Source organism: Salmo salar, chromosome ssa18 (assembly GCF_905237065.1).
Source record: "Salmo salar chromosome ssa18, Ssal_v3.1, whole genome shotgun sequence".
Lineage (NCBI taxonomy): Eukaryota > Metazoa > Chordata > Actinopteri > Salmoniformes > Salmonidae > Salmo > Salmo salar.
In genome coordinates, this window is record NC_059459.1 from 68,374,694 (window position 1) to 68,395,970 (window position 21,277).

Genomic DNA, 21,277 nt, shown 5'->3' on the forward strand with positions numbered 1-21,277 from the left:
CCAGGGCAACTCATCCCATCTCATTATATTGAGGAGTCTTTTCATTGTACTTCAATATCAAACACATGTCCATTTCTAAATATACCCCACTGAATAGACTGCCTTATAATGTATTATTACAGTAATACGACCCAATACTTACTGCATAATGTTCACAATAATTTATCTATTTTAATCATTATATTCTATTCCCATGGGTGAGAGGATGAGAACAAACATACTTCATTATGATCTGCTTTCCTGACACTATTGTACCATAATGACTGGCCCTAGTGCCCTGTCTCTCCTCCAGGATGTACCACTAACCACCGTGTCCCCTCTAGTGACTGGCCCTAGTGCCCTGTCTCTCCTCCAGGGTGTACCACTAACCACCGTGTCCCCTCTAGTGACTGGTCCTAGTGCCCTGTCTCTCCTCCAGGATGTACCACTAACCACCGTGTCCCCTCTAGTGACTGGTCCTAGTGCCCTGTCTCTCCTCCAGGATGTACCACTAACCACCGTGTCCCCTCTAGTGACTGGTCCTAGTGCCCTGTCTCTCCTCCAGGATGTACCACTAACCACCGTGTCCCCTCTAGTGACTGGTCCTAGTGTCCTGTCTCTCCTCCAGGATGTACCACTAACCACCGTGTCCCCTCTAGTGACTGACCCTAGTGCCCTGTCTCTCCTCCAGGATGTACCACTAACCACCGTGTCCCCTCTAGTGACTGGTCCTAGTGTCCTGTCTCTCCTCCAGGATGTACCACTAACCACAGTGTCCCCTCTAGTGACTGGTCCTAGTGCCCTGTCTCTCCTCCAGGATGTACCACTAACCACCATGTCCCCTCTAGTGACTGGTCCTAGTGTCCTGTCTCTCCTCCAGGATGTACCACTAACCACCGTGTCCCCTCTAGTGACTGACCCTAGTGCCCTGTCTCTCCTCCAGGATGTACCACTAACCACCGTGTCCCCTCTAGTGACTGGTCCTAGTGCTCTGTCTCTCCTCCAGGATGTACCACTAACCACCATGTCCCCTCTAGTGACTGGCCCTAGTGTCCTGTCTCTCCTCCAGGATGTACCACTAACCACCGTGTCCCCTCTAGTGACTGGTCCTAGTGTCCTGTCTCTCCTCCAGGATGTACCACTAACCACCGTGTCCCCTCTAGTGACTGGTCCTAGTGCCCTGTCTCTCCTCCAGGATGTACCACTAACCACCGTGTCCCCTCTAGTGACTGGTCCTAGTGCCCTGTCTCTCCTCCAGGATGTACCACTAACCACAGTGTCCCCTCTAGTGACTGGTCCTAGTGCCCTGTCTCTCCTCCAGGATGTACCACTAACCACCGTGTCCCCTCTAGTGACTGGTCCTAGTGCTCTGTCTCTCCTCCAGGATGTACCACTAACCACCGTGTCCCCTCTAGTGACTGGTCCTAGTGCCCTGTCTCTCCTCCAGGATGTACCACTAACCACCGTGTCCCCTCCAGTGGGGTATCAGCAGTAGTCGGTTTCCTGCAAAAACCAATTGGAGCCCCCTACTTCCCGGACCCATAAAGCCAAATAGAATCGAGGGGTTAGTGAGTGTGATCATTAGTACCTGCAGGAGGCGGGTAATGAGGTCTGTGTCCACAGTATGCTGCTGCACTGGTCGAGGAAATGAGACGTGAGATGCAGGCTATACTATAATGTGCAGTGTATGTAGTAGGCCTATCCACCTATATGTGGCCCTTACAGTATAGGCCTATACATATGCAGGCCCATTCACCTACATATAGGCCTATAGACCTACATGCATATTCACATTTAGTTATGCATACGTAGTCTAATAAGATCAACAAGTCATTGTCTATGACCCTCAAACCCAACTCTGGACCTCGAAGCCAGTGTCACTACGTTTTTTCATTGTTCCCTCTAATCAGAAACTGATTTAGACCTGGGACACCAGGTGGGTGCAATTAATTATCAGTTAGAACAGAAAACCAGCAGGGTCCGGACCTCGTAGGGTAAGAGTTAAATACCCCTAGTCTATGAGAACAAGAATAGTCTGTGTCCGAAGCATATAGACCAGGGCTCTCCGACCCTGTTCCTGAAGTGCTACCCTCCTGTAGGTTTTCACTGCAAACCCAGGAACAAGGTCTGGAGCAAAAACCTACAGGACGGTAGCTCTCCAGGAACAGTATCAAAAGGAAAAGTATAAATCATTTCAAATTCCTTATATTAAGCAACCCAGACGGCACCATTTTATTTTTCACACTCAGACATCAAACAAAGGATGTGTTTAGTGAGTCCTAATCAAAAAAGGGACAATCGCGCTCTCTCAGAAGCAGACAAACAAAGTGTGATGTGTCCAAACTCAAAAAGATGTCACATAAAACTTACTTAATTTGATAATATTTTTTATTATTTTCACTGCATTAGGGATAACGTACACAGACGTTGCAACTTTCACATGTATGTAGGTACAAATCCTTTTAATTCAAGACAGCATTTGTAGGGAACACAGGTGAGCAACCCATGCAGGTGCTTCTAATCAGTCTGCCAGATCAGAGGCAGTAGGGAGGAACAAGATTGTCCTCTTGATAAGTGCATGAATTAGACTTTTTCTGTTCTGCTAAGCGTTCAAAATGTAACAAGCTAATTTCGGCAGTCAGAGAAAATGTATAGAGTAAAAAGTATATTATTTTCTTTAGGAATGTCGTGAAGTAAAAGTCGTCATATTAGTAGTAAAGTACAGATACTTTACACCACTGATAAACTATTGAGCCACTGACTTGCGATTCTTTCTGCGTTGGACAGCCATAATGATCTGTCCCAGGATCCTGTCTCTGTTGTTCCTCATGTTGGCCTTGGCCTTCTCCAGGAGGTGTTCGATCATAGGCGCACTGTAGGGCTGCTGGAACGTTGTGTACTTCTCACTCTCCTTCTTAATCTCCTGCTCGTCTAGGAAGAGAACAGAACAATGTACATGTTTTACATCAGCTGGCTTGCGCTCAGATGGGAGGAGTGGACATATTTGAGGTGTGTCCTTAAGAAAATGTTCAGCAATGTAATAAAGTCATGACTTTTCAAATAAGTTACATTTTGTTAGCTACGCTAACCTTACAAACCGAATAGCATATCATTACAGCACTTTGTACCAGGTATGTTAGCTACCCACTGTAATGTTAGTTGGCTACTAATACATCAAACATGCAGTATATTTACTTTATGCCATCTACCAACTGCCCAACGTTTGTTGACTTGATTATTCACGTCATTCAAAAACTTAGCTAAGTGGTATAGTTTTTCAGGGTTGTTCGTACATTCACTCTGGCTATGTAGTCCGATTTCAGAGCACTCTCATCTGACTATGCCAGAGCACAGAATAAATACATTTACTAACGCTCAACACCCATTGAATGTGGCCGGTGTCAGTAAACGTTGGCAAAAAAAGCGTAATTAAATTGTTCTGAGAGCGAAACGCTCTGTATTTACGAATGGACAAGCTGACAACGCCCTGACACTCCAGATTGAATTTACAAACAAACCCAAAGTCTAGCTAGTAATTTGTTATGCTAGCAAGTGGTTGCAAAGCAACAGCCTCAACTTCTGGTAGACATGCAAAGCGCTTTGTGACGACCCTCCCACTCTGTCTGCCGTATTCTCTCTGTTCTTGTTTCCTTGTTAGGATGCCGGTGGGCGGAGTTGGAAGGGTCGTCAGCTAAATGGGAAACACCTGGGCTCGGGTGTGTCCCAGGATATAGAGACCTCTTCCACAGTTATTGAGAGGACTCTCTCCATGCAGACACTTTGTTGATTTTGGTTGTGTAGTTTTGTGGCTTTTTGGTTATTTCCTTTGGCACCTTTCCAACACCCTGCATTATTACATTCAGGTATGCAAAACACTCACTTACACTACTGATTACTGATTACACACACGCCATTGTTAATTATTTAGTTACTTTAGTTAATAAATATATATTTTGATACCCCTTGTCTCCACGTTGTCTCCCTTTTGTTGCGAACTCAGAGCCGGTTCGTACACTCAACTGAAAGGATCCCGTTCGTTTACAGTATGCTAAATTAAACTAATAGTTTATACCTGTTAAGTATGTAGTATACAGTATGGGTATTCGAACACAGCTTCTGTGTTTTTATACTATTCAGGTCAATTCGTAAGTGGCTGAATCTCACCGGATAAATCATCTGAGGGAGGGAAACAGCGCCCCTCTGTGTCAGTATGTGTAACTCATGCATCTGATGCTGTCTGGACCAAAAGAGTATAACATGTTGCAGCAGTAGATTTTGATTGAGTGATGCCAGGGGCGAAGAGAGGGACAGAACCTACACTGTTACACCAGCAAGCATTTTGGACTTCCTTTATCATGGTTTTAAATAATTAGCCTATCAGCATTGAGCTGATCTCAACTGTGGGTTATCCTAGTGCAGCAAAACGCACCCCAAGGGAGGCCAGTTTGGATTCACACCAATCAAATCCTTTCCTAAGCAAAACGTCATTTTCAGAAAACGTCTGTTTCTGGTCTGCTTGTGTTGATGTCCTGCTGTAGCTAGCTTGCTAAATCAGCCCTTTCCTAAGTCATGGATGGAGATGGGGATTTGACATTCTCTCTACATGCCAAGGATTATGATGCCGATTCTGATGTAACCATAAAGAAAATGTTGTGCCACTGGCTTGACATGATTGTAGTTCAAAAGACTTGTTTCTGTGTTTGCAAACATTGCCACACGAGGGCGAGGCGTGCAACTTGGTGGCAGAACAAGGGGGGGTTCTCATAGAACGCCAGGAAGAAAAGCCTCTACATGTTGCATTTCACACTACTTTTGGATTATAATTGGATTTTAAGGTTTGTATGAATGTCCTGCTATTTCAATGATCGTTAGCATTCTAGATAACTGCTGCATCCAAAAGTTATTTTTGCAAAGATCACAACCAAATATAATCTTAGCGACTGTTCAAGCAAGAATCAAAACGTCATTGTAAGCATATGAGAACCCCCCCCAAAAGTTATTTTGTTTAGAAGTAATAAAAACAAATCTAGGCTGTTGAACGGGCACAGATGGCGATGGGTTACGCACTGCCGCCAAGAGTCGCGCGCATCTGTAGGGTCTATATGTAGTCTAGTAGGCTCATGTTAACTAGCTAGCTAATTTAGCTGGATCATGGTTGTCCATGCAAGGAAGTTTGGAAAGCAACAACTTTAGCTAGGTAGCCTATGACAACAAAAACCAAAAGCCATAGATGGTTTTGTCAACATGAAAGAGACGAGGATGGCTTTGGCGTTCAACTAGTCCAGAAGTAGGGCGAGTCAACATTTTCTGTTTTACTTGTTCACACATGCACACACGCACAGAAATTATTACCATGGACAGCCACGTGATATTTAGCAACATTGGACTACATTTTTTCTGGTATCTTTAAATTTGTTTAGATTTACCATTGTGTTTTGTGTGAACCCCAGGAAGAGTAGCTGTAGCCAATGGGGTTCCTGATAAAACATACTAAATACTAGTGACATCATAAAAAGCAGACAGTTGGTGCAGATAAACAAGAAAAGGACATGACACAGAGAAAAACAAAGAGACAGAAAATAAGAGAGAGGGTGTAGTCAGAGAGACAAGTATAAAAGACAGATAGACACTGACTACTATGATGACTACCACAGACCTTGGCAGTTCTGCAGGTTGAACAGGGGCATGTGCATGATGGTGGGCTGTTTAGGAAGTTGCCCCTCAAAGACATAGCAGTCCTGAGGATGGTCTTTCTCCTCCCTCATCCTCTCATCCACTGGGGGAAAGGGGAGCTTCAGCTCATCCGCATACTGTTTGGAACTAAACACCGTCTGTCAGGAGCAGGATTAGTAGTATGGTTATGTCAATGTCCTTCTCCAAAACAACCCTTAGTACCTAATTCCTAGGCACTACTTCCTTCTCACTAGGCCCTACTCCCTAGGCCAGGGGTGTCACTCAGTCCAGGGAGGGCCGAGTGGCTGCAGGTTTTTGGTTTTTCAATGAAGACCTAGACAACCAGGTGAGGGGACTTCCTTACTAATTAGTGACCATTCATCAATCAAGTACAAGGGTGGAGCGAAAACCCACAGACACTCTCTCCGTTGAATGAGTTTGACACGTGCCCTAGTCACTACTCCCTAGAGAGTGAGCAAGAGAGGAGAGAGAGAGAGTCACTACTCCCTAGAGAGCACACAAGAGGAGAGAGAGAGAGACCACACAAGAGAGGAGAGAGAGAGAGTCACTACTACCTAGAGAGCGAGAGAGACAGTCACTACTACCTAGAGTGCACACAAGGGAGAGAGAGAGAGCGAGAGAGACAGTCACTACTACCTAGGCACTTAATATTCTTCTGAAATGCTTGAATAGGATTAAGTGTGTGTGTGTGTGTGTGTGTGTGTGTGTGTGTGTGTGTGTGTGTTTGCCTCAAATGGGTCTTCTTCGCTGAAGTCCAAGGAGATGATGAGGTCGACCTCCCTGGATGGGCGCAGGATGGGGGGGTAGGGAGAGTTCATCTTTAACGCCTACCAGATGAATCTTCTCTTTGTATGCCATGCAGCAAGGAACTCTAGTATCTGGGGAGATGGAGAGGAATGTAGAGAGAGAGCGAGCGGGGGAAGGTAGAGAGAGCGAGCGGGGGAAGGAAGAGAGAGAGTACGAACGAGCGAGCGGGGGAAGGAAGAGAGAGAGTACGAACGAGCGAGCGGGGGAAGGAAGAGAGAGAGTACGAACGAGCGAGCGGGGGAAGGAAGAGAGAGAGCGAACGAGCGAGCGAGCGTGGGAAGGAAGAGAGAGAGAGAACGAGCGAGCGAGCGGGGGAAGGAAGAGAGAGAGAGCGAACGAGCGAGCGAGCGGGGGAAGGAAGAGAGAGAGAGCGAACGAGCGAGCGAGCGGGGGAAGGAAGAGAGAGAGAGCGAACGAGTGAGCGGGGGAGGGTAGAGAGAGAGCGAACGAGCGAGCGGGGGAAGGTAGAGAGAGCGACCGAGCGAGCGGGGAGGGTAGAGAGAGCGAACGAGCGAGCGGGGGAGGGTAGAGAGAGCGAACGAGCGAGCGGGGGAGGGTAGAGAGAGAGCGAACGAGCGAGCAGGGGAGGGTAGAGAGAGCGAACGAGCGAGCGGGGGAGGGTAGAGAGAGCGAACGAGCGAGCGGGGGAGGGTAGAGAGAGCGAACGAGCGAGCGGGGGAGGGTAGAGAGAGAGCGAACGAGCGAGCGGGGAGGGTAGAGAGAGCGAACGAGCGAGCGGGGAAGGAAGAGAGAGAGTGCGAACGAGCGAGCGGGGGAAGGAAGAGAGAGAGTGCGAACGAGCGAGCGAAGGAAGAGAGAGAGAGCGAACGAGCGAGCGGGGGAAGGAAGAGAGGGAGAGCGAACGAGCGAGCGGGGGAAGGAAGAACGAGCGAGCGGGGGAGGGTAGAGAGAGCGAACGAGCGAGCGGGGAAGGTAGAGAGAGTACGAACGAGCGAGCGGGGAAGGAAGAGAGAGAGTACGAACGAGCGAGCGGGGAAGGAAGAGAGAGAGTGCGAACGAGCGAGCGGGGAAGGAAGAGAGAGAGAGCGAACGAGCGAGCGGGGAAGGAAGAGAGAGAGAGCGAACGAGCGAGCGGGGGAAGGAAGAACGAGCGAGCGGGGGAGGGTAGAGAGAGCGAACGAGCGAGCGGGGGAGGGTAGAGAGAGAGCGAACGAGCGAGCGGGGGAAGGAAGAGAGAGAGTGCGAACGAGCGAGCGGGGGAAGGAAGAGAGAGAGTGCGAACGAGCGAGCGGGGGAAGGAAGAGAGAGAGAGCGAACGAGCGAGCGGGGGAAGGAAGAGAGAGAGAGCGAACGAGCGAGCGGGGAAGGAAGAACGAGCGAGCGGGGAGGGTAGAGAGAGCGAACGAGCGAGCGGGGGAGGGTAGAGAGAGAGCGAACGAGCGAGCAGGGGAGGGTAGAGAGAGCGAACGAGCGAGCGGGGAGGGTAGAGAGAGCGAACGAGCGAGCGGGGAGGGTAGAGAGAGCGAACGAGCGAGCGGGGGAGGGTAGAGAGAGAGCGAACGAGCGAGCGGGGGAGGGTAGAGAGAGCGAACGAGCGAGCGGGGGAAGGAAGAGAGAGAGTGCGAACGAGCGAGCGGGGGAAGGAAGAGAGAGAGTGCGAACGAGCGAGCGAAGGAAGAGAGAGAGAGCGAACGAGCGAGCGGGGGAAGGAAGAGAGGGAGAGCGAACGAGCGAGCGGGGGAAGGAAGAACGAGCGAGCGGGGAGGGTAGAGAGAGCGAACGAGCGAGCGGGGAAGGTAGAGAGAGTACGAACGAGCGAGCGGGGGAAGGAAGAGAGAGAGTACGAACGAGCGAGCGGGGGAAGGAAGAGAGAGAGTGCGAACGAGCGAGCGGGGGAAGGAAGAGAGAGAGTGCGAACGAGCGAGCGGGGAAGGAAGAGAGAGAGAGCGAACGAGCGAGCGGGGGAAGGAAGAGAGAGCGAACGAGCGGGGGAGGGGAGGGTAGATGGAGAGAGCGAACCAGCGAGCATGGGGAGGGTAGAGAGAGCAAACGAGCGAGCGGGGGAAGGCAGAGAGAGCGAACGAGCGAGCGGGGGAGGGTAGAGAGAGCGAGCGAACGAGCGAGCGGGGGAGGGTAGAGAGAGAGCGAACGAGCGAGCGAGGGGGGAGGGTAGAGAGAGCAAACGAGCGAGCGGGGGAGGGTAGAGAGAGCGAGCGGGGAGGGTAGAGAGAGAGCGAGCGAACGAGCGGGGGAGGGTAGAGAGAGCGAGCGAGCGAGCGAGCGGGGAGGGTAGAGAGAGCGAACGAGCGGGGAGGGGAGGGTAGATGGAGAGAGCGAACCAGCGAGCATGGGGAGGGTAGAGAGCGAACGAGCGAGCGGGGGAGGGTAGAGAGAGAGCGAACGAGCGAGCGGGGAGGGTAGAGAGAGAGAGCGAACGAGCGAGCGGGGGAGGGTAGAGAGAGCGAACGAGCGAGCGGGGGAGGGTAGAGATAGCGAACGAGCGAGCGGGGGAGGGTAGAGAGAGAGCGAACGAGCGAGCGAGCGGGGAGGGTAGAGAGAGCGAACGAGCGAGCGGGGGAGGGTAGAGAGAGCGAACGAGCGAGCGGGGGATGGTAGAGAGAGCGAACGAGCGAGCAGGGGAGGGTAGAGAGCGAACGAGCGAGCGGGGAGGGTAGAGAGAGCGAACGAGCGAGCAGGGGAGGGTAGAGAGAGCGAACGAGCGAGCGGGGGAGGGTAGAGAGAGCGAACGAGCGAGCGGGGGAGGGTAGAGAGAGCGAACGAGCGAGCGAGCGGGGGAGGGTAGAGAGAGCGAACGAGCGAGCGGGGGAGGGTAGAGCGAGAGCGAGCGAACGAGCGAGCGGGGGAGGGTAGAGAGAGCAAACGAGCGAGCGGGGAGGGTAGAGAGAGAGAGAGCGAACGAGCGAGCGGGGGAAGGAAGAGAGAGAGAGCGAACGAGCGAGCGGGGGAAGGAAGAACGAGCGAGCGGGGAGGGTAGAGAGAGCGAACGAGCGAGCGGGGAGGGTAGAGAGAGAGCGAACGAGCGAGCGGGGGAAGGAAGAGAGAGAGTGCGAACGAGCGAGCGGGGGAAGGAAGAGAGAGAGTGCGAACGAGCGAGCGGGGAAGGAAGAGAGAGAGTGCGAACGAGCGAGCGGGGGAAGGAAGAGAGAGAGAGCGAACGAGCGAGCGGGGAAGGAAGAGAGAGAGAGCGAACGAGCGAGCGGGGGAAGGAAGAAGAGAGAGCGAACGAGCGAGCGGGGGGAAGGAAGAACGAGCGAGCGGGGGAGGGTAGAGAGAGCGAACGAGCGAGCGGGGGAGGGTAGAGAGAGAGCGAACGAGCGAGCAGGGGAGGGTAGAGAGAGCGAACGAGCGAGCGGGGAGGGTAGAGAGAGCGAACGAGCGAGCGGGGGAGGGTAGAGAGAGAGTGAACGAGCGAGCGGGGGAGGGTAGAGAGAGCGAACGAGCGAGCGGGGGAAGGAAGAGAGAGAGTGCGAACGAGCGAGCGGGGGAAGGAAGAGAGAGAGTGCGAACGAGCGAGCGAAGGAAGAGAGAGAGAGCGAACGAGCGAGCGGGGGAAGGAAGAGAGAGAGAGCGAGCGAGCGGGGGAAGGAAGAACGAGCGAGCGGGGGAGGGTAGAGAGAGCGAACGAGCGAGCGGGGGAGGGTAGAGAGAGCGAACGAGCGAGCGGGGGAAGGTAGAGAGAGTACGAACGAGCGAGCGGGGAAGGAAGAGAGAGAGTACGAACGAGCGAGCGGGGAAGGAAGAGAGAGAGTGCGAACGAGCGAGCGGGGGAAGGAAGAGAGAGAGAGCGAACGAGCGAGCGGGGGAAGGAAGAGAGAGAGAGCGAACGAGCGAGCGAGCGGGGGAAGGAAGAGAGAAGAACGAGCGAGCGGGGGATGGTAGAAAGAGAGCGAACGAGCGAGCAGGGGAGGGTAGAGAGCGAACGAGCGAGCGGGGAGGGTAGAGAGAGCGAACGAGCGAGCGGGGAGGGTAGAGAGAGCGAACGAGCGAGCGGGGGAGGGTAGAGAGAGCGAACGAGCGAGCGGGGAGGGTAGAGAGAGCGAACGAGCGAGCGGGGAGGGTAGAGAGAGCGAACGAGCGAGCGGGGAGGGTAGAGAGAGCGAACGAGCGAGCGGGGAGGGTAGAGAGAGCGAACGAGCGAGCGGGGAGGGTAGAGAGAGCGAACGAGCGAGCGGGGAGGGTAGAGAGAGCGAACGAGCGAGCGAGCGGGGAGGGTAGAGAGAGCGAACGAGCGAGCGGGGAGGGTAGAGAGAGCGAACGAGCGAGCGGGGGGAGGGTAGAGAGAGCGAACGAGCGAGCGGGGAGGGTAGAGAGAGCGAACGAGCGGGGAGGGGAGGGTAGATGGAGAGAGCGAACCAGCGAGCATGGGGAGGGTAGAGAGAGCAAACGAGCGAGCGGGGGAAGGTAGAGAGAGCGAACGAGCGAGCGGGGGAGGGTAGAGAGAGCGAGCGAACGAGCGAGCGGGGGAGGGTAGAGAGTGAGCGAACATGGGGAGGGTAGAGAGAGAGAGCGAACCAGCGAGCATGGGGAGGGTAGAGAGAGCGAACGAGGAAGATAGAGAGGGTAGAGAGAGCGAACGAGCGAGCGGAGGAGGGTAGAGAGCGAGCGGGGGAAGGTAGTGGGGGAGGGAACGAGTGAGCGGGGAAGATAGAGGGCGAACGAGCGAGCGGGGGAAGGTGGAGAGAGCGAACGAGCGAGCGGGGGAAGGTAGAGAGAGCGAGCGAACGAGCGAGCGGGGGAAGGTAGAGAGAGCGAACGAGCGAGCGGAGGAGGGTAGAGAGCGAGCGAACGAGCGAGCGGGGGAAGGTAGAGAGAGCGAACGAGCGAGCGGGGGAAGGTAGAGAGCGAGCGAACGAGCGAGCGGGGGAAGGTAGAGAGAGCGAACGAGCGAGCGGGGAAGGTAGTGGGGGAGGGAACGAGCGAGCGGGGGAAGGTAGAGAGAGCGAACGAGCGAGCGGGGGAAGGTGGAGAGAGCGAACGGGGGAAGGTGGAGAGCGAGCGAACGAGCGAGGGAAAGTAGAGAACGAGCGAGCGGGGAAGGTAGAGAGCGAGCGAACGGGGGAAGGTAGTGGGGGAGGGAACGAGCGAGCGGGGAAGATAGAGAGAGCAAACGTGCGAGCGGGTGAAGGTAGAGAGAGCGAACGAGCGAGCGGGGGAAGGTAGAGAGCGAGCGAACGAGCGAGCGGGGGAAGGTAGTGGGGGAGGGAACGAGCGAGCGGGGGAAGGTAGAGAGAGCGAACGAGCGAGCGGGGGAAGGTGGAGAGAGCGAACGGGGGAAGGTGGAGAGCGAGCGAACGAGCGGGGGAGGGTAGAGAGAGCGAGCGAGCGGGGAGGGTAGAGAGAGAGCGAGCGAGCGGGGGAGGGTAGAGAGAGCGAGCGAGCGAGCGGGGAGGGTAGAGAGAGAGCGAGCGAACGAGCGGGGAGGGTAGAGAGAGAGAGCGAGCGAACGAGCGGGGAGGGTAGAGAGAGAGAGCGAGCGAACGAGCGAGCGGGGAGGGTAGAGAGAGAGCGAGCGAACGAGCGAGCGGGTGAGGGTAGAGAGAGCGAGCGAACGAGCGAGCGGGGGAGAGTAGAGAGAGAGCGAGCGAACGAGCGAGCGGGGGAGGGTAGAGAGAGAGCGAGCGAACGAGCGAGCGGGGAGGGTAGAGAGAAAGCGAGCGAACGAGCGAGCGGGGAGGGTAGAGAGAGCGAGCGAACGAGCGAGCTGGGAGGGTAGAGAGCGAGCGAACGAGCGAGCATGGGGAGGGTAGAGAGAGAGAGCGAACCAGCGAGCATGGGGAGGGTAGAGAAAGAGAGCGAGTGGGGGAGGGTAGAGAAAGAAAGAGAGCGAGCGGGGGGAGGGAGGGTAGAGAAAGAGAGCGAGCGGGGGTAGGGTAGAGAAAGAGAGCGAGCGGGGGAGGGTAGAGAGATAGCGAGCGGGGGGTTGAGAGAGAGCGAGCGGGGGGTGGAGAGATAGCGAGCGGGGGGGTTGAGAGATAGCGAGCGGGGGGGTTGAGAGAGAGCGAGCGGGGGGTTGAGAGAGAGCGAGCGGGGGGGGGTTGAGAGGGAGCGAGCGGGGGGGTTGAGAGAGAGCGAGCGGGGGGGGTTGAGAGAGCGAGCGGGGGAGGGTAGAGAAAGAGAGCGAGCGGGGGAGGGTAGAGAAAGAGAGCGAGCGGGGGAGGGTAGAGAAAGAGAGCGAGCGGGGGAGGGTAGAGAAAGAGCACAAGAGAGAACCAAGAAAGTTGATATTTTGGAGGGAAACTTAAGATCCTGGTTATGATTTATACTAGTTATGTTATCATGTTAGGAAGAGGTCTGATGTTACTGTACCATATAACTTGAAGAGGAAGTTGGATGTGGTTCCCCATTCCCATTTAATGAGCAGAGGGAAAATGTTCTGTACAATCCAAATGATTGAACCTGGGGGAGACACACCAATTTCAAATTATTCTTAACAAAAATAATCTCAGTTCTCCCTTTCTGGAGAGGACAAGAGAATAAACATTTATCTCATGTCATTATGATGAGAGAGTTTGGGAACGTGACAGTCCAACACAGTCTCAAAACGTGCATGCTGTAATGATAGTACAAGGCCACCATATCCTGTCCAAGTTACTGTAGCGTGGAATCTACAAGCATGACTTAAGGGTGAAAAACGTTAATGAAGGTTGGGTTTATTTCAGTCCTGCACACAAGTAGTCATCAATTCAGAGTGCAGCTGCACGTGACCAAAGAGTAATGGCAGTGGTAAATGTGGTTTGATTTTGGATATTCCTATGGGGCTAGTTAGAGACCATTGGTAAATTACACAATGTACAAATATCCAAATTTCAATGACTTAAACACCTCAAACCAACGATAAATTGTAGAAATTCATATTTAAATATTTAAAGCATTTATTGAGAACTAAAAGGTGTGCAATTGCCTCTTTTACATTTATTGATTGTCCCTAAGTAGCCCCGGCTATCCAATGTCAAATCTATTTTGCCACGGTCACACACCACAATAATTGGTGAAGTAATTTGTCTAACTCTTCCCATCTGCGATCACACAACCACATCAATTCACACCCCGAAACCAACTCACTTTTGAATTCAGTCGTGGCAGCTAGGATTTCTTAATGAACCAAATCTAAAACTAGGACAAATCAGGAAGTTCAGCCACCCTTTAACTTGGAGTGGTTAGGATTAGTGATGGGGAAACTAAGCTTCCTTAAGCATTGAGGCTTTCCAGCCAATTGTGTCGAGAAAAGGTTCATTACTCGGAGCTTCATTATCCGTTCACAATACACATTAGTGAACACATCTGCTGGTCAGCAATAAATAGCAACGTGTGATTATCAGAGGGTTTTTTTCTCCACAGTTTATTGTGTAATATTGTCCTGTAGTTTATTGTCTAGTATTGTCCTGAAGTGTATCGTCTAGTATTGTCCTGTAGTTTAATGTCTAGTATTGTCCTGTAATTTACTGTCTACTATTGTCCTGTAGTTTGTCTACTAGTTTGTAGTTTATTGTTCTGTATATTATTGTCTACTATTGTCCTGTAGTTTATTGTCTAATATTGTCCTGTATTTTATTGTCTGGCATTGTCCTCTAGTTTATTGTCTAGTATTGTCCTGTAGTTTATTGTCTAGTATTGTCCTGTAGTTTATTGTCTTGTATTGTCCTGTAGTTTATTGTCTAATATTGTCCTGCAGTTTATTGTCTAGTATTGTCCTGAGGTTTATTGTCTAGTATTGTCCTGAAGTTTATTGTCTAGTATTGACCTGTAGTTTATGGTCTAGTATTGTCCTGTAGTTTATTGTCTAGTATTGTCCTGTAGTTGAATGTCTAGTATTGTCCAGTAATTTAATGTCTACTATTGTCCTGTAGTTTGTCTATTATTATGCTGTAGTTTATTGTCTACTATTGTCAAGGATTCTATTGTCCTGTAGTTTGTCTAGTATTGTCTTGTAGTTTGTCTAGTATCGTCCTGTATTTTATTGTCCTGTAGTTTATTTTCTAGTATTGTCCTGTAGTTTATTGTCCTGTATATTATTGTCTACTATTGTCCTGTAGTTTATTGTCTAATATTGTCCTGTATTTTATTGTCTGGCATTGTCCTGTAGTTTATTGTCTAGTATTGTCCTGTAGTTTATTGTCTAGTATTGTCCTGCAGTTTATTGTCTAGTATTGTCCTGTAGTTAAATGTCTAGTATTGTCCTGTAATTTACTGTCTACTATTGTCCTGTAGTTTATTGTCTAGCATTGTCCTGTAGTTTATTGTCTAATATTGTCCTGCAGTTTATTGTCTAGTATTGTCCTGAGGTTTATTGTCTAGTATAGTCCTGAGGTTTATTGTCTAGTATTGTCCTGAAGTTTATTGTCTAGTATTGTCCTGTACTTTATTGTCTAGTATTGTCCTGTAGTTTCTTGTTCTGTATATTATTGTCTACTATTGTCCTGTAGTTTATTGTCTAATATTGTCCTGTATTTTATTGTCTGGCATTGTCCTGTAGTTTATTGTCTAGTATTGTCCTGTAGTTTATTGTCTAGTATTGTCCTGTAGTTTGTCTAATATTGTCCTGCAGTTTATTGTCTAGTATTGTCCTGAGGTTTATTGTCTAGTATTGTCCTGAGGTTTATTGTCTAGTATTGTCCTGAAGTTTATTGTCTAGTATTGTCCTGTAGTTTATTGTCTAGTATTGTCCTGTAGTTTATTGTCTAGTATTGTCCTGTAGTTGAATGTCTAGTATTGTCCAGTAATTTACTGTCTACTATTGTCCTGTAGTTTGTCTACTATTATGCTGTAGTTTATTGTCTACTATTGTCAAGGATTCTATTGTCCTGTAGTTTGTCTAATATTGTCCTGTAGTTTATTGTCTAGTATCGTCCTGTATTTTATTGTCCTGTAGTTTATTTTCTAGTATTGTCCTGTAGTTTATTTTCTAGTATTGTCCTGTAGTTTATTGTCCTGTATATTATTGTCTACTATTGTCCTGTAGTTTGTCTAATATTGTCCTGTATTATATTGTCTAGTATTGTCCTGTAGTTTATTGTGTAGTATTGTCCTGTAGTTTAATGTCTAGTATTGTCCTGTAATTTACTGTCTACTATTGTCCTGTAGTTTATTGTCTAGTATTGTCCTGTAGTTTATTGTCTAATATTGTCCTGCAGTTTATTGTCTAGTATTGTCCTGAGGTTTATTGTCTAGTATAGTCCTGAGGTTTATTGTCTAGTATTGTCCTGAAGTTTATTGTCTAGTATTGTCCTGTACTTTATTGTCTAGTATTGTCCTGTAGTTTATTGTTCTGTATATTATTGTCTACTATTGTCCTGTAGTTTATTGTCTAGTATTGTCCTAAAGTGTATTGTCTAGTATTGTCCTGTAGTTTATTGTTCTGTATATTATTGTCTACTATTGTCCTGCAGTTTATTGTTTAGTATTGGCCTGTAGTTTATTGACTAGTATTGTCCTGAAGTGTATCGTCTAGTATTGTCCTGTAGTTTAATGTCTAGTATTGTCCTGTAATTTACTGTCTACTATTGTCCTGTAGTTTGTCTACTATTGTGCTGTAGTTTATTGTCTACTATTGTCAAGGATTGTATTGTCCTGTAGTTTGTCTAATATTGTCCTGTAGTTTATTGTCTAGTATTGTCCTGTGTTTTATTGTCCTGTAGTTTATTTTCTAGTATTGTCCTGTAGTTTATTGTTCTGTATATTATTGTCTACTATTGTCCTGTAGTTTATTGTCTAATATTGTCCTGTATTTTATTGTCTGGCATTGTCCTGTAGTTTATTGTCTAATATTGTCCTGCAGTTTATTGTCTAGTATTGTCCTGCAGTTTATTGTCTAGTATTGTCCTGAAGTTATTGTCTAGTATTGTCCTGTAGTTTATTGTCTAGTATTGTCCTGTAGTTTATTATCTAGTATTGTCCTGTAGTTGAATGTCTAGTATTGTCCAGTAATTTAATGTCTACTATTGTCCTGTAGTTTGTCTACTATTATGCTGTAGTATATTGTCTACTATTGTCAAGGATTCTATTGTCCTGTAGTTTGTCTAGTATTGTCTTGTAGTTTGTCTAGTATTGTCCTGTGTTTTATTGTCCTGTAGTTTATTTTCTAGTATTGTCCTGTAGTTTATTGTTCTGTATATTATTGTCTACTATTGTCCTGTAGTTTATTGTCTAATATTGTCCTGTATTTTATTGTCTGGCATTGTCCTGTAGTTTATTGTCTAATATTGTCCTGCAGTTTATTGTCTAGTATTGTCCTGAGGTTTATTGTCTAGTATTGTCCTGAAGTTTATTGTCTAGTATTGTCCTGTAGTTTATTGTCTAGTATTGTCCTGTAGTTTATTTTCTAGTATTGTCCTGTAGTTTATTGTCCTGTATATTATTGTCTACTATTGTCCTGTAGTTTGTCTAATATTGTCCTGTATTTTATTGTCTGGCATTGTCCTGTAGTTTATTGTCTAGTATTGTCCTGTAGTTTATTGTCTAGTATTGTCCTGTAGTTTAATGTCTAGTATTGTCCTGTAATTTACTGTCTACTATTGTCCTGTAGGTTATTGTCTATTATTGTCCTGTAGTTTATTGTCTAGTATTGTCCTGCAGTTTATTGTCTAGTATTGTCCTGTACTTTATTGTCTAGTATTGTCCTGTAGTTTATTGTCTAGTATTGTCCTGTACTTTATTGTCTAGTATTGTCCTGTAGTTTCTTGTTCTGTATATTATTGTCTACTATTGTCCTGTAGTTTATTGTCTAATATTGTCCTGTATTTTATTGTCTGGCATTGTCCTGTAGTTTATTGTCTAGTATTGTCCTGTAGTTTATTGTCCTGTATATTATTGTCTACTATTGTCCTGTAGTTTATTGTCTAATATTGTCCTGTATTATATTGTCTAGTATTGTCCTGTAGTTTATTGTCTAGTATTGTCCTGTAGTTTATTGTCTAGTATTGTCCTGTAGTTTAATGTCTAGTATTGTCCTGTAATTTACTGTCTACTATTGTCCTGTAGTTTGTCTACTATTGTCCTGTTGTTTATTGTCTTGTATTGTCCTGTAGTTTATTGTCTAATATTGTCCTGCAGTTTATTGTCTAGTATTGTCCTGTAGTTCATTGTCTAGTATTGTCCTGTAGTTTATTGTCTAGTTTTGCCCTGTAGTTTATTGTCTAGTATTGTCCTGTAGTTGAATGTCTAGTGATGTCCTTTAATTTACTGTCTACTATTGTCCTGTAGTTTGTCTACTATTGTGCTGAAGTTTATTGTCTACTATTGTCAAGGATTCTATTGTCCTGTAGTTTGTCTAATATTGTCCTGTAGTTTATTGTCTAGTATTGTCCTGTATTTTATTGTCCTGGAGTTTATTTTCTAGTATTGTCCTGTAGTTTATTGTCCTGTGTATTATTGTCTACTATTGTCCTGTAGTTTATTGTCTAATATTGTCCTTTATTTTATTGTCTACTATTGCCCTGTAGTTTATTGTCTACTATTGTCTTATTGTATAATATTGTCCTGTAGTTTATTGTCTACAATTGTCCTGTAGTTTATTGTGCAGTATTGCCCTGTAGTTTATTGTCCTGTATGTTATTGTATACTATTGTCCTGTAGTTTATTGTCTAGTATTACCCTGTAGTTTATTGTCCAGTATTGTACTGTAGTTTATTGTCCTGTATTTTATTGTCTAGTATTGTCCTGTAATTTATTGTCTACTATTGTCCTGTAATTTAATGTCTAGTATTGTCCTGTAGTTTATTGTCTAGTATTGTCCTGTAGTTTATTGTCTAGTATTGTCCTCTAGTTTATTGTCCTGTTTATTATTGTCTACTATTGTCTTGTAGTTTATTGTCTAGTATTACCCTGTAGTTTATTGTCCAGTATTGTCCTGTAGTTTATTGCCCTGTATTTTATTATATTGTATTGTCCTGTAGTTTATTGTCTACTATTGCCCTGTAGTTTATTATCTGGTATTGTCCTGTAGTTTATTGTCTAGTATTGTCCTGCAGTTTATTTTCTAGTATTGTCCTGTAGTTTATTGTCTGGTATTGCCCTGTAGTTTATTGTCCTGTATGTTATTGTATACTATTGTCCTGTAGTTTATTGTCTAGTATTACCCTGTAGTTTATTGTCCAGTATTGTACTGTAGTTTATTGTCCTGTATTTTATTGTCTAGTATTGTCCTGTAATTTATTGTCTACTATTGTCCTGTAATTTAATGTCTAGTATTGTCCTGTAGTTTATTGTCTAGTATTGTCCTGTAGTTTATTGTCTAGTATTGTCCTCTAGTTTATTGTCCTGTTTATTATTGTCTACTATTGTCTTGTAGTTTATTGTGTAGTATTACCCTGTAGTTTATTGTCCAGTATTGTCCTGTAGTTTATTGTCTACTGTTGTCCTTTGTTTTTGGTCCACTAGTGTTCTGTAGTTTATTGTCTAGTTTTGTCCTGTCATTTATTGTCTAGTATTGTCCTGTAGTTTATTGTCTAGTATTGCCCTGTAGTTTATTGTCCTGTGTTTTATTGTCTAATATTGTTCTGTAGTTTATTGTCCTGTATTTTATTGTCTTGTTTTTTTTCCTGTAGTTTATTGTCTACTTTTGTCCGGTAGTTTATTGTCTAGTATTGTCCTGTAGTTTATTGTCCAGTATTGTCTTGAAATTTATGGTCTACTATTGTCCTGTAGTTTGTTGTTTAGTAATGTCCTGTAGTTTATGGTCTAGTATTGTCCTGTAGTTTATGGTCTAGTAGTGTCCTGTAGTTTATGGTCTAGTAGTGTCCTGTAGTTTGTTGTTTAGTATTGTCTTGTAGTTTATTGTCTAGTAATGTCCTGTAGTTTATTGTTTAGTATTGTTCGGTAGTTTATGGTCTAGTATTGTCCTGTAGTTTATGGTGTAGTAGTGTCCTGTAGTTTATGGTCTAGTAGTGTCCTGTAGTTTGTTGTTTAGTATTGTCTTGTAGTTTATTGTCTAGTAATGTCCTGTAGTTTGTTGTTTAGTAATGTCCTGTAGTTTATGGTCTAGTATTGTCCTGTAGTTTATGGTCTAGTAGTGTCCTGTAGTTTATGGTCTAGTATTGTCCTGTAGTTTATTGTCTAGTAGTGTCCTGTAGTTTATGGTCTAGTATTGTCTTGTAGTTTATTGTCTAGTAATGTCCTGTAGTTTATTGTTTAGTATTGTTCGGTAGTTTATTGTCTAGTATTGTCCTGTAGTTTATTGTCTAATATTGTCCTGTATTTTATTGTCTGGCATTGTCCTGTAGTTTATTGTCTAGTATTGTCCTGAGGTTTATTGTCTAGTATTGTCCTGAGGTTTATTGTCTAGTATTGTCCTGAAGTTTATTGTCTAGTATTGTCCTGTAGTTTGTCTAGTATTGTCCTGTAGTTTATTTTCTAGTATTGTCCTGTAGTTTATTGTCCTGTATATTATTGTCTACTATTGTCCTGTAGTTTGTCTAATATTGTCCTGTATTTTATTGTCTGGCATTGTCCTGTAGTTTATTGTCTAGTATTGTCCTGTAGTTTATTGTCTAGTATTGTCCTGTAGTTTAATGTCTAGTATTGTCCTGTAATTTACTGTCTACTATTGTCCTGTAGGTTATTGTCTATTATTGTCCTGTAGTTTATTGTCTAGTATTGTCCTGCAGTTTATTGTCTAGTATTGTCCTGTACTTTATTGTCTAGTATTGTCCTGTAGTTTATTGTCTAGTATTGTCCTGTACTTTATTGTCTAGTATTGTCCTGTAGTTTCTTGTTCTGTATATTATTGTCTACTATTGTCCTGTAGTTTATTGTCTAATATTGTCCTGTATTTTATTGTCTGGCATTGTCCTGTAGTTTATTGTCTAGTATTGTCCTGTAGTTTATTGTCCTGTATATTATTGTCTTCTATTGTCCTGTAGTTTATTGTCTAATATTGTCCTGTATTATATTGTCTAGTATTGTCCTGTAGTTTATTGTCTAGTATTGTCCTGTAGTTTATTGTCTAGTATTGTCCTGTAGTTTAATGTCTAGTATTGTCCTGTAATTTACTGTCTACTATTGTCCTGTAGTTTGTCTACTATTGTCCTGTTGTTTATTGTCTTGTATTGTCCTGTAGTTTATTGTCTAATATTGTCCTGCAGTTTATTGTCTAGTATTGTCCTGTAGTTCATTGTCTAGTATTGTCCTGTAGTTTATTGTCTAGTTTTGCCCTGTAGTTTATTGTCTAGTATTGTCCTGTAGTTGAATGTCTAGTGATGTCCTGTAATTTACTGTCTACTATTGTCCTGTAGTTTGTCTACTATTGTGCTGAAGTTTATTGTCTACTATTGTCAAGGATTCTATTGTCCTGTAGTTTGTCTAATATTGTCCTGTAGTTTATTGTCTAGTATTGTCCTGTATTTTATTGTCCTGGAGTTTATTTTCTAGTATTGTCCTGTAGTTTATTGTCCTGTGTATTATTGTCTACTATTGTCCGTAGTTTATTGTCTAATATTGTCCTTTATTTTATTGTCTACTATTGCCCTGTAGTTTATTGTCTACTATTGTCTTATTGTATAATATTGTCCTGTAGTTTATTGTCTACAATTGTCCTGTAGTTTATTGTGCAGTATTGCCCTGTAGTTTATTGTCCTGTATGTTATTGTATACTATTGTCCTGTAGTTTATTGTCTAGTATTACCCTGTAGTTTATTGTCCAGTATTGTACTGTAGTTTATTGTCCTGTATTTTATTGTCTAGTATTGTCCTGTAATTTATTGTCTACTATTGTCCTGTAATTTAATGTCTAGTATTGTCCTGTAGTTTATTGTCTAGTATTGTCCTGTAGTTTATTGTCTAGTATTGTCCTCTAGTTTATTGTCCTGTTTATTATTGTCTA

The 21,277-nt window shown here is 45.8% G+C and overlaps 1 protein-coding gene across 1 annotated transcript in view; it reads right to left on the minus strand.

The window, feature by feature from the left end:
* Positions 1-2,349: 2,349 nt before the first annotated feature.
* Positions 2,350-21,277, minus strand: part of LOC106577823 (cytosolic phospholipase A2 gamma-like) — a 37,157-nt gene continuing 18,229 nt past the window's right edge. Inside the window, 5 exon segments of the mRNA XM_045700596.1 lie at positions 2,350-2,910; positions 5,636-5,810; positions 6,402-6,491; positions 6,493-6,551; positions 12,769-12,858. Of these exon segments, the coding sequence (XP_045556552.1) occupies positions 2,726-2,910; positions 5,636-5,810; positions 6,402-6,491; positions 6,493-6,551; positions 12,769-12,858 (599 nt within the window). The 3' untranslated portion in view covers positions 2,350-2,725.